Source organism: Tasmannia lanceolata, unplaced genomic scaffold, assembly GCF_043159265.1.
Source record: "Tasmannia lanceolata isolate RefF3 unplaced genomic scaffold, GAP_Taslan_0.1 ptg000008l, whole genome shotgun sequence".
Classification (NCBI taxonomy): Eukaryota; Viridiplantae; Streptophyta; class Magnoliopsida; order Canellales; family Winteraceae; genus Tasmannia; species Tasmannia lanceolata.
The window spans coordinates 22,264,402-22,283,226 of NW_027518685.1; the positions used below are offsets into that span (position 1 = coordinate 22,264,402).

General features: G+C 37.9%; 1 protein-coding gene across 1 annotated transcript; it reads right to left on the reverse strand.

The window, feature by feature from the left end:
* Positions 1-806: 806 nt before the first annotated feature.
* On the reverse strand, positions 807-17,940 carry LOC143884816 (MOB kinase activator-like 1A). Its single transcript, XM_077388622.1, has 7 exons — positions 17,790-17,940; positions 13,480-13,528; positions 12,824-12,932; positions 11,521-11,614; positions 9,773-9,906; positions 9,480-9,643; positions 807-1,107 (listed from the first exon to the last, which is right to left on the reverse strand). Exons 1-7 carry the CDS (start codon positions 17,810-17,812, stop codon positions 1,033-1,035), a joined length of 648 nt encoding a protein of 215 aa, XP_077244737.1. The 5' UTR covers positions 17,813-17,940; the 3' UTR covers positions 807-1,032.
* Positions 17,941-18,825: the final 885 nt, after the last annotated feature.

Consider the following 18,825-nt stretch of genomic DNA (forward strand, 5'->3'; position numbering starts at 1 on the left):
AATTAGCCTAACAAAAACAAAATACGCTTGCTAGCAAAGCGGGATTTCCTTCGGAAAATAAAGAAAAAACTCTATGCTGTGACTCATGCGCAAGAAGACGAGTGTGCTCGAATCCCTACGAAATGCCAAAAAAATTAAAAACACTGAAAATGACCCAATCTGTGGTCCAGCCTATTTACATGGTGGCCCAACAAATGAACGGTTTGGATCATCCTACCAAGTGGGCCCACTGTACTTTTTGAAAAATACTAATCCTCCCTCACAGCCAGTACAAGATTCCCATCACAGCAATCCTCAAGTAATGGATTTTTAATGTTATTTCATCAAGATTTTTCGTTTGAGAACTGGTTTAGTGGTCTGCAGAGATTACAGAAATTTTTAGCCTCTTCACTCCCATTGGGGGAAGAAAAAGGACACATACACAGGCCTAGGAAATAGACATTTTAACTCTATCAAGTATCAAACACTGCGGCAAAGCACCACCCGTTAATTTTTCAACACAGATAAATACATACAGGGAATTGCTAGAGCTTTTGTCTCCATTCACAAGGTGGCTGGTCTGACGTACGACAGACCAGCCGCAAAATACCTTTTGCGTTGTACCTTAGCAAATCCCATACATAAAACAAAAGATCATGAAAAAATACGATTGCATATGCAATGAGTACAGTACAGAGAAAAACGGGAAATTTCAAATTTCAAATTTCAAATTTCAAATTTCAAAATATTAAAACAATGCCTAACAGTCTCAAATATCAGCCTCTTAAAGTTAATCAAAAGATCACTTACATCTAATGCTAAAGAACTGTAGTGCCAATACTATTTAGTTATTGTATTATTTCAAAACATAATCACTAATAAAATCTATTTATCAACATGAGATATCAGATCAAGAGACCTATTAAAAGTTTTCATAGTGCTAATGACAAATTGTCCCCTGTTTTCAAGGATAGAAGGTATGAAAGTAAGCTTATAACCAAAGGAACACAGCTGTCTTAGAAATAAGTAGGTCTACAGATAAATGCTTTTGTTCTAGTAGGAAATTATGATGGATTCTATAAGCTCTTGAAGCGGCGCGAGCTCCTTTTTGTCAATCAAAGCAAATTCCTGCATCACAACAGCAACAAACCTTAGTTGTGCATAAGCAATCAACGCTATAAGTTATAGAGTATCAGAGGAAAGTGCTCTATACATCTCAAAAAAAATTATTTGTTTTTATTTCGACCACACCTCGATTTGCCATGCTGCAATCTCTATACATCTCAAATTGGTAACTTGCATTATCTTATAAAATTGGAACAGGGTTTACTTCTCAATCTTATCTATAAAATTGGAACAGGGTTTACTTCTCATTCAGTATGCCAACAAAGGCATATGCTATAAATGTGTGACTTGGATTTGTTCAGGGTTTACTTCTCATTCTTATCTAAGATAATAGATAGTAATCATAGATATTTAGAGACTGGAGATAGTCCCAAATTTCTGCAATGGCTTGATAAATATCAAGCTGCTATGGTGCTACCTTTGGAGAATCAACCCTTTGTTGCCAAAATATCTAGGAAGAGACAGCAGCAATAAGGTAGAAATGTGGCTATTTTAGGTGTTAACTTACCGACTTCTCCAAAAGCTTAAGCTATTGGAGAAAGGCGTTATTTATCTTTTATACTATAACACTCCCCGCACGTGTGGCCCACTTGGTAAACAAGTGGCACATGTGGCCCCACTTTGGGCCGACCATCGCATGTGGACTTTTGCTATCCGGGAGGTTTGAACTCGAGAACTTTGGCTCTGATACCATGTTAACTTACCAACTTCTCCAAAAGCTTAAGCTATTGGAGAAAGGCGTTATTTATCTTTTATACTTTAACATTAGGAAAAATCCTCTTCTTCTTCATCGTGGTTTGCTTTGTAGAGTGCATATTTCACTCCTCAATCACAGCTTACCTGCCAAAAATAAAAAAACAAAAACAAAAAACAAAACTGCGACCAAGATGGTTACAATGCAAAGAGGGAAATAGGCACTCTACAAATCAAACCATGCTAAAAATAAAGCGTGAGGAAGAAAGTCAGAGATCTCCAATCGAGCCCTAGCCACACCCTCTCGGAGCTAACTGGTCCGCATCACTATTTGCCGAACTTCAAACTTGAACCTGAATTTCTTCAATCATATTCGCGTAAATCCATGGTTAGGGTCAGCTCCTAACCACCTAATGACGAGGGAGTCACTCTCCACTATCAATCTGCCCAAATCATTACTCTATACGCTCTTAATGCCCTGCAGCATCTTCCTCAGCTCGCTTCATTGGAATCCGTGAACTCAATGGAACCCGAGAAAAATCCCACCTGGTGGAGCTGGACTCATCCTTGAGGACTCCCCCCACTCCAACAGGATTCGCGTTACCCAAGCTCGAGCTTTTGAAGTTGAGCTTCACCAATCCTGGGCCAAGAGGGATCCACCTAGGGGTGGTCCAGGTGGGCACTTTGGCCCTCTCCTTGCTTGAGCAAATATCACACCAACACCGGCTAAGATCGGAAGTCAATAAGAACTTAAAGACAGGGAGGATCTTCATCCTAGAGATAGAGAGTGATAGGGCCTTCATGTAGATGAAATACAGACCTTTGACTACGCTTTTAAAGATGAGAGCATTTATGTCCTTCTAAAGAACCAAGATGGTGTCTAACGACATTACTTTCCATAGAATCCTCCCTTTCCTTGGCCATGGAACAAAGGACCAGCAATCTAGAAGATCGGAGAGCCTACTAGTAAACTAACCATATGGAACACTTACGGACTGTTTGGTTGCCACATGCCTGGCATCCTCAAGGATTACCCAAGTAAGAAATGCACTTTTTGGTAACTTTAAGGTGTTTGGTTTCCAATTTAGCATCCAAATCCCTGGAGACTACCAAACAAGTTACAGAGGTAATAATTGCTTGTCTGGTGACGTGGCACCAATGTCTCCTCATACTTTCCATGCCAAATTTCTCAAAAAATGAGGAATTTGGCGAGTAGAAGCGCTCTCCCTCTCTCTCTCTCTCTCTCTCTCTCTCTCTCTCTCTCTCTCTCTCTCTCTCCCATTACCTACGAGGTTGGCAACCAAACACTACTTATCACTATTCTACTAGGTAAGTCCTAGGTAGATCAAATGTTTGTCTCCTCCCTATTGACTACTTATACCACTAATCTCCAAGGTAACCTATCTGCATCCTAACAGAGCCAGGGTCTTTAGCATCAGAGGATAGTTTCCTACTAGTGGAAGTGGGAGCAGGAAAAGAAGAGGCAACAAAAAGTAAAACATAAGCTAGCCTATGTGTAGACACTCCATTTTGACCGTGCCCTAAACCTTCCATGATTGTAAAAAACCCCAACCAAATCGGTCAATTAGGGTCTCAAATTCTACCCTAGGCTAGCTTAGGGTCCCAGCTAAGTCCTTGCAAATTTTCGTCGAAATCGGAGCAGATTTACCAAATAAGACAAAGCGAGAGAGGGCCGCAATGTAAGCAGAAAAGGGGGTGAATTTATCCTGTGGGGGGCGCGCCCGAGCCGAATAGGACAAATTTGGCGGGCGCGCCATATCAACTTTTCGTGCGCCCATCAAATTCGTGGTGCCGATATCAGCTCTCCTATTTGCCTATAAATAGCACTTTATCCTTCATTTAAAAAAAAAAATTCGCAGAGAGAGAACGAGAGAAAAATTCCCAAATACCCTAACCTTAGCTTGTTCCCCTTTCTCCTCAGACCAGATTCCGGTGGAATTCCAAACTTCGACCGGCGAGTTATGCTTGTTATCTTGTCATCTTCCTCTTTGTTAGTCTTTCTCTTCTTCTTTTTTGTGCTATTAAACTTCTGAAACCCTAGCTCATTCTAAAACTTTAGATCCGAAGGCTTGAATCTTGGATCTTCATTTTCTATTTCTAATTCCCTTAGATCTATGATCATTTCAGAAAGTTTCAAATGCTAATCTTCAAATAAAGATCTCTCTCTATTTTATCTGAACCCTAATCCGTTCCTAAACCTTAGAAATCCCTTTTCTAGGTCTAGAAATCTTAACTTTTTTTCCCCTTTTATCTTTCTTCTCCGATCGGATTTGGCCGGATTCCGGTCAATTTCGGGCAAAGCCTGATTTCTTTATAGCCTCATCATATACAAAATCTTGCAAGCGTTTCTCCTTTACCAAGCGAAATTTGAAGATAGAAGAGATGAAAAAACAGTAAGCATCTGAGAAGTATTAATCAAGTCATTTAGAGTTTAGATCTGTACACCTCAAGCTCTGATCTGTGCAATATCGGCATAGATTTATACAAAAATGGGCTTCAGAGGTTGATTGATATTTTAAAAATCAGAATCGAAAATCCTCAGGTATTTTACATCTTATTTTGCAATGAATAGATAGGGATTGATCCTTAATTTGATTGCTTAGAATGATTTTTTTGTAGAATTGTTCTTTATATATATATATATATATATATATATATATATATATATATATATATATATATATATTTAAATGTTTGGATGAGGATTGCTTAGACGAATTGAGTTGCCCGTAACTTTGAAAATCTAGTTAACTTTTCATGTTTTAAGTCACTACAGTCACTTTAAAGTTTCAAAATATGTTGCAGAGGTTTACTATTTTGCTATATGTTCATGAGCCACATGTATAGTTCCTTAAAAGATATGATTATGATTGCCTTGTGTTTGCTTAATTTCTGAATTATTGGCTGGTATAATTGACTGAGTCTCATGTCTTTGAGATTCTTATCAAAGTTTGGTATGGTCTTTAGCGTCTAATATTGTCACTTGTTTCAGAAATTTTTCAGTGGGTTAAGGGGATAAAATAATTCGGTATATGTGTGGAAACAGGGTACAGCTTGTATGCGTGTTCATATTCAAGTGGTCATTTACAAATACCTATTTAAGTTGTGACATGGCTGAATCTCAGTGATGGTAGTTTCTACTTTTGTTCCCTCATTATCTTAAAGTTTGTGAGAATATACAATTATCTTTGAATGTTGTAGAAAATGGCCGAGTGATTTCTGCCATAATGTCAAGTAATGTTGTTGTGTCATCTCTTTCACCCTCTTTGATAATGACAGCCCAATCATGGCCTTATTTTTTTACAGCAATCACCTTGATAATGGCAGCCCCCCCACACACCTGTCATAATAACAGCCCTTACTCTTTCTTGATATGGATATCCCTCATATTGTTAGGTCTCTTATTGTGTCGTCTGTAATTTTTCTCATTACGGTAACATGGCTGAAGGAGCTTTAAAGGAGTTGAATGGATAGTAGAACCTCGATAGCATATGTAGGGTGTTTTCACTTTCTTATAAAGCATCTTATTGATCCTACATGTCCAGATTTTAATTCATTTCTTTGTAGGGATTTTGTTTTTATTACATACATGCTATCTACTGAGCATATGTGCTGAACTGTATTGAATATCTCTATCTCGATGATATGGTAATAGTTAATACCTGCCCTCTTTTCATTTTAATAACGGTACACTCTTTATGATCATGGTTTATTCTTTGTAAATGATTTTGGGAACTATGTTATGCTTAAAGAGGTTAAAAGGGGCCAATGTATCTAATGTCATTACTAAAACATATAAGGTTCATGCTAGCAGTTTTTATTATTATTATTAGCACTCAGTCATTCCTGTTATTCTTCATAATGTTATTCTTCATAACTTACTTTCATATTCTATTTGACTAGGTCTACCTTTGAGTATACAGTTTTGCTTTAGAAATTTTAATGATTATTTGTTGATGTGCATGGCAATGTGTTCACTGTCTTCATGAAAATCAGCTCGAATGTATTCAGGTAGCATTAGGCCACTTTGCTTTCACTATGTTTTGGAAAGAAAACTTCATAAAATCAGTCCATATGATGATCAGGTTCAGTCACAATGATCTATTATTTTTCCTAAAAAATGATACAGGTTCATTATGTTTTGGAAAGAAAACTTCATAAAATCAGTCCATATGATGATCAGGTTCAGTCGCAATGATCTGTTATTTTTCCTAAAAAATGATCCAGGCTTGCATATATTATCTCATGAGTATTTCGAAAATGTCATATATATTTTTTTAGGGGCATTTGTACCGTAGGAATTGATTGTTATAGGGATTGAATTTTGAGTGTGATCTGAAAGGGTATCCTGTAATATGTTTTGTTACTGGTATTAAGCTAATTAGATCCTCATATCTTACTTGAAATGGGAAATAAGGGAATATAGTTTGGTACTCCTTTGTGACATAAGATGATTCTCATTTTTGTGGTATTTTACTAGGTATTTGTTAGCCCAAGCCCATCTTCCTAGTAGTAATCCCCTCTCTCTTTTAAAAGATTTGTTAAGTCTTTTAGACTTGTATAGACATTCCCCCCTTTTCTAATTGTGAAAGGGCAATGATAGCGCTAGCTGGAGCTTATCCCTTTTGGGGAGACAACCTAAATCTCGACAAACAGAATCAAATCCTTTGGAGACATACTTTGTCTCATTAATGAGTCATCCTTTGGAGACAAGCTTTGTCTCATTAGCGAGTCATTTATAGGAGAATCCAAGTCTTAAGCAGAACACTTCTTAGTTGAAGACCAACTTGGTTTGGTAGTTGTCCTAACCATTTTTATCATTGTAAGGGCAATGATAAGGTTACTTGGAGCCCACCTCTGTGTCTAGGAGACTTGCCCAGTCTCACTAGTACCCTTCTTTATCTCCTCTTCTTCTAGGAGACATACCTTGTCTCATTAGCATCCCTTTTAGAGTCATCAATTTAGGAGTCTGTCCTTAGTTAGAGAGTCAGTCTTTAGTGGAGTCAGTCCTATCATCATAGGGGTTAGGATTATGTCCATCCTCTCATCAAGTCATGTGATTTTTATCCAACTCCTGCAAGGTATAGGATGCTGTCCAACCCTAGCAGAGATGTGATTCTGTCCAATTCCCCTCAAAGCATAGGATGTTGTCCAACCTTTGCGGGATATCAGGAGTCTATCCTACCCTTATGATGATAGGATTCTGTCATCTTATGTCAAAAAACTCAAAAACATTGAAATATATCAAAATTCTAAAAAATCTGAAAATTTCTAAAATCTTAAAAATCTTGAGTCGTTAGGAGTAGTCAGGAAATTCTCTTCCGAACTACGTTGGCTTGATTCCTTTCCACAAGGTACGTAGTGCAGCTTGGGATCCACATCCCAGGTCCAGCCAAACCTTTAAAAATAAACATTTCAAACCTTTCAAAAATACAAAAATTCTTCAAAACCTTTTCAAAAAGATCTTCCCCTAGAGTTAGGAGTCTGTCTTAGATGTTTGGGGTGTTTTAGAGTTAGGAGGCTATCTTGTTTGTGTTGATATGCTGTATTTTGTCGTATGAGTGTCCCTAGAGTTAGAAGGCCTCGAGTCTTGGTCGGTTAGACATTTAGTCGAACCGATGGCTAGACTATGAAGCATATAGTCAACCCATGGTTTTCTTTAGGATGCACAGCCTAGTTACACATAGGATGTAAGGCCCACCTACATTAGCTTAAGGCTAATCAACTTGCATTAGTTAGGGCATATAGAGAGTCCTAAAAATTACAATTCACATAAACTTAAGCAATCGTACAAAATGCTTTAAAAATCAGTCGAGTCTAGTGTATCGAGTCTAGGATAGCGGTTCTAGATGGTTAGGCATCGTAGTTTAGAATATGTCATCGAACTATGTTGATTCTGATTCTTCCCGAGGCCGGGATACGTAGAGCAGCCAGGGTGGATGGCCATTCTGGTCCGAGTCAAGTATTGCATTAGAGTTTTATGATTCGTCTTGTCAAGTCGTGTATAGAATTGAATTGTGTTGTGTGTTTTGTTGTGTTTTCTTACTTTCATCTACAGACCCTATACTTTTAGCTGTAACATGCATGTGTTTGCACACCAGAACTTAGACACCAATTAGGTATGACACTCATAACCTAGCTATTCTTAGGTGACACTTCTCTCATTTATTTTGTTTGTGCTTATTATTCATCTCCGAGACATGCATGATTAGGTAGACGTCTTCTCGGAAATATGTGTTCCCATTTCACACGACTTTCGCCCAAAACTCTTCAAAATCAATAACTAAATGACATAAGAGACCAGGTGTTTGCACTTGGGCGGATGAGGTGCTCTTCGGACCTTCCAAATTCGTAACCAGGCACGAACCTTCTTTTTATATCTCTGGTTATCCGTTGCAACAGAGCATAGTATGGGATCCAGGGACCACTTCCTTGGATGGCGACTCTTCTTTGTTTGAGATACGTCTCGAATCCGGGCTAGTCCCCGAATCGAGAGGTATCTCCCTTTGTATCACCACTCATGCTGTGAGAGACACTTCTTTCGAGAGTTCCTTGGTAGAGCTCTCCATTCACTTGGATGATCTAGAGAGACTTTCGTGGGGGCTCGTCCCCCGCCTCTCTCGGATCGGGGTCCACACTATGAAATGAAGAGTATAGGATTGGCAAAGATTACATAGAGTTTAGTACATTTTCTTTGGTGGGAATGAAGATTTCAATGCTCATATAATAATGTGGTGTCCATTGGCTATCCATTCATCGTAGTCAACGATCTTCACCACAATTTGACTCATTCTGGAGTCTGGACAAGTAAATATATCTGGAAATGTACCCCCACAGTCTATTCCCTTCAATCAATAACTGTACTACTCTTTATAGACAAAGGTATTCGGTCAGTTCTTCTGAGACAGTGTGATCCAAGCATTATAGGGAATAAGTAGTAATGGCCATCATAAGCATGGAAATCATAGTTAACAAGAAAAAGACAGAGGAGACTATTCTTATTCAGATGAGGAATAGATAAAAGAGAAACGAAAAGAAAAATTGTTCATGCTTGAAATGGTGGGATAACATACAGAAAAAGATGAAGAAAATGATATGAGCACTATATTCAAGACCTGAGAGAACCAATGTTGCTGGTTAAATCAGCTAGAACAGAAATGAAGGGAAAATTGCATCACAGCATAAAACAAAACCCTCAGGAGAAATAAATGATAATGCAAGCTATCCTCCCCCAGATGAATCATAGAGGGCCCGTCTAGCCAATGGTTTTCAAAAGAAAAAAAAATGAAAAGAGCTACTCTGGGGAAATGACATTTGAAACGTATTAGGTTGCAACAACATTTCTAGACACAGATCTAACAACCTAATAGAAGGGTTCGGTCTCCCAACTCAATCTGGAACACAAAAGAAACAAATTAATATTATGTGAAAATCCAATGCACAAAAACATAATCCATATTCTATTTAACCCTACTCAGTCAAAAATTCAAACTAGGAAAAATGGGAGTGAAAATTGCTTAGAAAAACATGCCATTAGTACCCAATGAAAAAGGATAAATGTGTATGACTTGGTTATGGAATACGGCAAGTTGAGTCATGAATCCATGTGTATGGAGTATTCGCCAACCTAAGTAAGATGGTCATAAGTAAGGAAGGCTTACACATGTAAACAAGATGAAATGCTTGAAGCAAGTATTAAGATGAGCCTCTTCCTTGAGACTCACAATCTTCTGAAAGTGTGAGTGGTATATGTGGGCATAAACACGGAATAAGCGTTTGAATATTGTCTTCACGACTTCTCTAAAGTTCGGAGGGAAGGGTGCGCCTGCAATACACAATGGTTGAAAAAAACACATAAACCGAGAAAAAATGCATGTGGTTGATTCAAAGGAATAAAAAATGTACAACCATTCAAAAAAAAAAAGGAATATAAAATGTACAATAATGATCATACCAAGCTTTTGAGGGAATATGGACTCATCATCAAGTTGAACTTCAATCCAGTCCATCAGATACTCGACGTATTTTGGTGCAGAAACTTCTATAGGTTTCTTTATTTGTACACCATCAGCCCATCTATACTCATACCTGTAAAGTTTCATCGGTGTAAAATAGAGCCTCTAAATTTATACTAATGACAAAATGAAGATAGATGCCAAAGTATGACACAGAAAGGCGTGTTCACACACAACATTAATTGATAATATCTATTCCTGGGTGTAACAGATCAAGTCACAACATTAATTGATAATATCTATTGGATCAGTGGCCTCCATCGAGACGTAACCCTGAAGATGACCGTCAAATCATCATACCCCTAATCAAATTTAATATGTGCAAGTCCTTTCTCCTTCCCACATCTGCTGAGTTGGGTCCTACGGGGGGTGGACATATACTATACCCTGGGCCCACTCACGGTATATCTTTCTGTCAAACAATTAGGGCCCGCAAATGCATTTTAAAAATCATTTCAAAAACATACAAGCTTTTAGTAAAACATTTGATAAACTATTTATCAAATCCACCTCGCCAGGCTATATTATAGGCCTACTGCTCTTACCGAAACAGTTGATGTAATCCCCAAAATTAGGGGTAGAGAATTCCACGTCGGGTATCCCTATTAGCCTCGTGGGTTTGTCCAAGACTCCAGTACTACCCTCAAGTGACCTCTCAGGTCTAAGGACATGTGAAGAGTCGTGTCTGGTAGAATAGCCTTTCTAACTCTTGTCCACAGGCTATTCTAATGTGATTCTGTTTAGTGCGAAATCCCATCGTCGCATCCATTGTTCTTGCTTATGGTCCATTACACAAGTGACTGAGATAAGCCACTCCACGACACGTGCATGTAGGCAAGACTGGCGTTGGTTGCGTACAGGAGGAGATTGCCAATCTCGACCCCAACCAGGAACCTTTAAGGTCTGCAAAGAACTGGGATACCATATCTTCTTGCTCCCTAGGATCTGTTAATCCTTGAGCATGGTATTCCTACTTTGCTACCTAAGGACGAATGTGTCGAATAATGAGCACATCACACATATTCAATTAGATAATACCCAATAGACGCCATGAAATGAAACCTTTATTAATAATTGAAGTGAAATGAACTACTTTTAGGGCATTAACTCTAACACCCATGTCTAATCCACTTAGAAAAGTCATCTGCTATGCCATCAATAGTTCTCCAAATTCCTGAACCTTCACCTCTCATTAGCTTTCAAAGTGACCAAGCCTCTCTACCCTCTCCATACTAGCTAGAAGTAACTTCTCTACGTAGACTATCCACCTCCTCACCGGATTCCCATAGCCATTTACTGACTAGTGCTCATTCATCTCCCTCATCCTTCTAACCCCCAAACTTTTCTCCCTCTTTGGTTTTTGCACACTATGCCGGATGATATTTTCTAAACAGTAGAAGAAACAACTTATTTCGAGAAAACACCAGTCAAATAGGATTTTATTCTCATTGATCGTGTTGAGAAAATACACATCTAGTTGCCCACTTATTTATGGGCCGCCTATGATGTATGTCATGCTGAAATAAATGGTGAGCACATGACTTGAAGGATTGAGGATTGGAAAAAGTACTTTTAAGCGGATAAAACATATACATGCTTCACAAAATAATAATACATGTATCACAGTGTTTCCCCAAAGACCTAATATTAATTAATACATTTAGTAAATTTGTGTCATAAGACATACTTAGGCCCTGCAGTCATTGTAGGACAGATATCTGGTGTGCAGAACTCGGTGAGAGTGCCATAGAGCAGATTCACCTGGTTGAAGAAATCCACAGCTGACAATAAAATCCAACAATTTTTATTCAGTTTAAGCTCTAATATCAAAATTCAGGAAACTTGTTGCAGTAAAACAGGAAAAGAAAATTTATCTTTGTAGTCATGACATGCTATGATTTGTGGACACGGACACGGAGTGTGTCGGACAAACCCTCAAAATTTAGATATGGGGACACTGCTAAAATAGAAAGGATATATATGATAAAACAACAAATATTAGTTAAAGAAGAGCTAAAAAAGAGCTTATAATACAAGAAGAGTTAATAATAAAAGAGGTAACCACAATATGCAATAATAAAATAGAATGTCACACTTGATACGGCACAAAAATGTGTCCACACACCCACATTAAGTCTAACACATATGGCACTACATTGAAAAGTGTCCAAAGGAATGTCGGCACGGGTGGACACGCGTGTCGTGTTGGACACGGCAGGACACGTGTGTCATCAATAAATTCGAAGTGTCGGCTAAATCATAGATGACATGGTAAATCTAGTGATATAAATTTTCAGTTATTTACATATGTTGGAGTAAACTACGAAGTAAAACGAACCTAAACCAAGAAGTTAATAAATTAAATTGTAGCATTTTTAGCAAGTTGTGATAGAAATAAAGATTCTAAGGTAATAAAGACCAAGACAAGAATGTCAAAAGCAAGACAAATATTTGATATTGGAAAAATGCTAAGAAGTCTCTCTCCTCAATGTTTATAAGTTCCTCTGGCTCATACAACGGGTGTGAATGGATGGGGATTGGGATCATTTATCTGGTCGCCAAGATCCAAACCATTCAATCAGGAAAGGGGTTTTTAGGCTTTCCCGTAACCTGTTGACTTGACCACATCTATTTGCAGTCAATGGGTGGATGGCTAAGATCGTCTGAAAGCTGCCATTTTGGGAAGTCCAGACTGCACATTTAGGCCCCGTTCGTTTAAGATTATGCCAACCGATTGTGATTCCAAAACCAATTATTGGACTCAAATTTACATTAATTTTGAATCCAATAATTGTTTTTGAACTCACAATCGGTTGGCATAATCTCAAACGAACAGGGCCTTAGTGACCCACCAGATCAACACTCTCATCAGCATGCGTGAGAGGGACGTGTATGGTAGGGATGAGGAAGCTTTGGAGAAAAAAAAAGTAAGCGATGCTTTTCAGCAAACATTTTTGGTATTTTTGTTAAGAACCAAGAGAGAATATTACTATTCACAGCAAGCCACTCATTTTCATCCTCTCCCGGAGGAAGTCGCACTGCTTCCCTTAGGTTCCCACTACCCAAAGTGGCATCAATGTGCTTTCGTAGCTGAGCACCCTGCATGTAACAAACGTATCAGAGATAGGGAACTAGGAGACACCCTAGACTTCTGAAGAATTATGTCAAAGCAGACTGTAGGGACAAGCTTTGATTCCAAGGGAGAACCCATAGGTTATGGTAGAGACATTTAGTCAACATTAACAACAAAAAGGTTTGAACACGAAAAAAATCAGCAAACCAGTCACTTATATTGTAAAAGGCTTCCCAGAGAAATCTGAGTCCATAAATATTTAAGTTCTTGCAACTAACCAAGATAGATCCTAAACAGATCTCATTGAAGGTTCTAGATTTTCCATAAAACCAGATCTGGATTTTATCTCCAAACAATTGAGTTGACAACAAGAATATATAGAAGTGAAACAAGTTTTTATTCCATGCAAGAAATCCACGAAGATAGGTACATTTAACAAGAAAATAGAAATATGATTATAAGAACATGTAGCAAGATGCTTATTAAGAATTCCAAGTAGGACAATAGGCTGGTACTGATATCCACTTGGAAACAGGTAGAGAAGTAGTCATCCAATGGAGGTAGAGAATACACCTTACTCCCTGATGGTGCACTCTTTTTGGGGCGAAACGTCCTTTGGTTCCTGCTTAAAGGTCAATTCATTGTAAGGCGGCATGTATATAGGAAACAAAAGCAAGATATAACATTGCTCACGACAATTTCAAAAAAATAAAAAAGGAAAAAATTGAACGTTGCTCATGGATATAACTAATGTCACTCTCAAATAGCAGGGGAAGTATAATAAATGTCATAAGGCTAAGAGTGACATGTGGCAATTAGATACGAATCATTGTTGACACGGAATAAGATGCATCTTATAATAGAGATAGAACAGGACAAGTTGAAATGCTTAGAACTAGCACTTCATATTAAGAGACAATAAGAAGCCTATCCAAATAAAACCACAAAATAACCGGACGGACAAAGTTTGATAAGATTGATTAGCTTTCGTACTTTGTTCACTTTTTCAGTTTTTTTTCTAAACATGGACAACAAGGATGTTTCGTACGTATGGAAAAAATTGAGTTGTACGAAGTTGAAGTTGATACATACATGAAATACAATGTGTATACAATAGCAACTCTATAATTTAATATACTTTTGACCAATATCTACTAATAAATAGATGCCTTATCATTTACTAAATATAAAAATATCAAATTTGAAAATATTAATTAGCAGCATATGTTAATCAGGTTTTGGTGTTTCAAAAAAGGAAAAGACATTTAAATACTAAGGGCACGTTCAGCGACCATCTTTAAAGTCGTTTCTACCGATTTTGTAGGTCCCAAAATGAGGAGAGCAAAAAAATCTTGAGAATCTTGTCCAGAAGCCACGACCCACATAGTCCATTTCTAATATTTCTCATTTTTTGCACAGCTAAGTGGTGAGATTCTGCGGGAATCGCTTCAGCAAATTCTCATGAATCTGCTTTTACCCGATTCTATCAGCGAGGATGAGAAGCCTTACCAAACACGCCCTAAACTTTCTCTACGCTGGAGTGAGTAGTAACATTATAACTTCAGGGCACTTGTGTCTTTTGTAAGTGGAAGACTAAGTCGAACATGATATGCTTTAGTTTCCTAAAATACTTGTTTGCGTGGAGAGAGTTCAGTTCTTTTGGGTAAAGGTGAGTTCTCTCGAGTAAAAGGCAGCTGTATACATAAATACACATTAACTACTTCAGTTGCTTCACGTACATCAAAGCAAATAAATAGTATAAAGTTGAAAACTTGGAAACAGAGTATGATTCTGATACTCAGGAACTCATAAATCAAGACATGCTTGATTGTAGTATGAAGTCTATATACTCTATTTCTTTGTTATATATTTTTATTATGCATTTTGTGTGAATTATGTGCACATAAAAATCAAGCCTGCCACCAGTATTTATGTAATGAAGGACATTTCCATGTAAATAATATTGCCAATGAAATGTGTTTTAGTATAAATGATTAAATAACACCAACTCTAACGGCTTAAGCTTTTGAACTAATTGGTCCTTTCACATGGTATCAGAGCCACAGGTACTGAGTTCAAAATTCACAACTCCTTCATATTAAAAGTCCGCATGTATGGCCAAACACCCCACCCCCCCCCCCCCCCCCCCCCCCCCAAAAGAGGGGCCACACGTGAGGGGGAGTGTTGAAGTATAAATGATTAAATAACACCAACTCTAACGGCTTAAGCTTTTGGAGTAATTGGTTGTTTCACAAAATGAATTTATAGCAAAGTGAATCCATCACCCCACACTCTTAATAGATTGTAGGTAAATAGTCCAGTATGAGTGTAAAAGATTCCACAAAACACTGGAGTGAATTAAATGCATACTACGAATAATCATATACCCTAATAGAAGTGTAAATATGAAAGTTATAAACTTTTACTCCAAGATGACCACAAATTCATTAACATAACGAAACATGCAATATTTATGTCCAAACATAATACCTAAAAAATAATTTCCAAAAAAACACCTCCACATCAATCTTGTTAACCCTAATATACACAAATTATGAAAATACTCTTAAAGTGCTTACCATGACTTTACACACATCATATGAAGAGTGACTAATTATTATTATTGTTAACAGTCTAAATAAGCACCCAAGGAATGGCCAATTATACATGATACACAAGCTGAGATTTATCCTTTTCTTGGTTGCTATTCTGAAAACTAAGCAATTCCAAAATTGGAAAATCTACTCCATTTTATAAGGTTCTAATAATTTTGGATCATTAAGAGAGTTCTAGCATCTGCTCTTACATAAATGCTTGAAAGCCTGGATCAACTACACCCTGCTCATTGAAAGTTTATGTCGACTATAACAGTGCCCGCTGCTATATAATTTAGTTGGGTGAATATTCATTCCCACTAGAAGTTTTGGACAACGAATGCCTAAAATTGTCACCACAAGTTGAAGGCCAGTGCTGTCAGCAAAGGGTTGTTTGCAAAAAACCCGATTATCAAGAAGTGCTGATCATCCTTGATTGTGATGATCAACACTAGGCTATTCCTCCTTGATGAAAGTTGAAGGGTAGCAGGCTAGCATCAGAAATTTACACCTGAGTTTGTTGCAACACTTTAAGCGAACTGGTCAAGAGGGTCTTTCACTCCCTTTTTGTTGAGGAAGGTCCGAGCTTGAGGACGAGGAGGAGGGGAGGAGGAGTATGATGTAGATCGGACCAAACCTTGGCGTGGCGTGGACGTGGATCAACGTCCTAGATTTGATTGAGCGCGGGTTAAGTGGTGCAAGTGTGTGTAAAACATTGTACAAGTGTATGGCGATGTAAAGGAAAGTGAATGTGTGCTAAAATGGAATGACACATCATCATATTGATGAGTTGTTATTCACTTAAAGGGCCCGAGTTTTCTATAAATAGGTATTGATGAGTTGTTATTCACTTAAAGGGCTAGAGTTTTCTATAAATAGGGGCTGGGATAGAGTCTAAGCCTCAAAGGGAGTTTTGAAAAATGCAATTTTTGAAGTGTTTTTTTTTTTTTTTGACAGAGGGGGTGGGAGAGGGGGGACTCGTGGGTATTCCAAGAGAGGAGATGGAGGTTTCATCCATTAGGAATTTGCACCGCCATGGAGTGATTTGCATATCCTCTTCGGATTGTTGGTTCATCTTGTACTTGTCTTGTCGAGTACAAGATCATGCACCTTCACTATGAGAAAATCTTGTCGAGTACAAGATCACATGGAGCATGTAATTTTCTTTTCCTATATTGAGAATTCTTTCCAAATTATATTTGAAATATCTTGCTTGTAGATTTCATGTTCCATTTGTAGTTTGTTGAGAGAATAAATTTCTAGAACCGTATTTTAGACATTCTAGCCCATAATTTTCTTGCAAATCAGTCCTCTTTTCATGAAATTTCATGCACAATTGTTGTAGAATTTCAATCTAGCTAACATGTGCATAAAGGTTTTACTGGCCCTTGGTCTTATGTTTTCAACTAAAAGACAGCATCAACTCTTAATGAGTAATCCTAATCCAATATGTTATGACGTGAAGAATCCGTGAATGTCATAAATGATGAATCCAAAGCCGTCCGGAGCTGTGAACCATGCAATAATAGCTACACCATCTCAATGATATTTATGCTATTTTCCAAAGTCAATTCTCTAAACCCAATCCTCTGTTAGTGCCGCAAAACTATTCAATTGAGTTCTTAGTTCTGATTCCAAAGCCAGAGCAATGAGCTACGCATCGATAGCTACACCATTTCAATGATATTTGTGGCATTTTCCAAGTCAATTCTCTAACCCCAATCCCCTGTGAGTCCCACAAAACTATTCAATTGAATTCTTACTGTGCGGACGATGTTCCCCATGGACAGTTGGACCACAAAATTAACCAAAATGAGTATAAAAGTTTCTTTTTCCATTGATTTCTAACCTTAAGAATGCCTTTCCAGATGACATACAAGAACTAACTCTTTCTACCCATCCACTAAAACAGTAGTAAACTATAATCCTTAAAAAGAATCAGGATTTGCTATTTTGATCCACCTCCATTCCTACTAAATACAAATTAAGGTGTCCTTGAGACTTCTTAATCCAACCCACCTCCCTATTCTTGTAGACTTCTTATCAAAGATAAAAGCTAATAATAAGAGAATAAGTGGATCTACTCATAAAGCAAGATCAAAATCAGAAACCAAATTTGCAACAGGGATACAACCTGAAACGTATATAGGGATAGATACAAGCCAAAAAGGTAAAAATCAAAGCTAAAAACTCATCAAATAAATAAACAAGTTAAATACTGAGAACCCAGAAAAATCAGGACAAGAAAATTAAAAGGAATTCTAAATCATTGAAGAAAAAGAAGCTTGCCTGCCCAGACCAAAAAGACTCATGGCTGAGGAGAGAAGAGAAAAGAGATCTTGAGGGGGGGGTGCCTGTAATGAAAAAGGGCTTTTGTCAAGACTCTAATTTAAATAGGCACAAACAGGTTCGGGCAGCAGTCCGAGTTGCCCGTTGCTGCCATTATTCTCGGGCAGCTTTTAAACGCAAGCATCCAAAAAAGTATCACGCAAATAAAATTGGACAATGATAAATTCGCACCCCTGTAGGATGATTCGCGCCCCTTTTAACGAGAATTGCGGCAGACTTTAACGCTTTTTGACTTGTACAAATGGTGCGAATCATCCTACAGCGGGTGCGAATTTATCATTTCCCTTAAAATTATAGAAACAGGTTTTCCGTCTTCGTTTCAAGCGAAGAAATTGTTTATTAGTGGAAAGACGAAGAGACGCAAGATTTTGTCCCTAAACTTTTGCTTTGGAAAGTGATATATTCAGTCCATTTTATTTTCCGGACGACCCCCTTAGTATATTTATGATTACTCTCTTAGTCTGTTTACACTAAAAGGGGTGCCTTGGGGAAGATAGGGATGAATAAATAGTTTCCCGTTACTTATCCACTATTTTCTCTTGTCGTTGCTGGATGTAATTTCAGCTGATTATAGGGCCATTGCTGTCTTTGTACAATCTCATCCATTTCATAGGTCGATAAATTATTGGAAATGTTATAAAAAAATTATTGGAAATGTTATCAGCACTACTGTATTTTGATGAGGGCACTCCTCACTTTATTAAAAGTACGGTATGGCCCACCCCATAGGATGATCCAAACGGTCCATTAGATGGGCCACCGCCTAAATAGGTTGTGCCCCAAAAATTATTTTCATAGGTTGATCCAGACCCTCCGATCTATATAGACGGTTAGGGTCAACCCTCTAACATTAAGATCGGAGGGTTAGGATCAACCTATGGAAATGATTTTTGGGGCACAACCTATTTAGGCTGTGGCCCATCTAATGGACGGTTTGGATCATGCTATGGTGCGGGCTATACCATACTTTTAATAA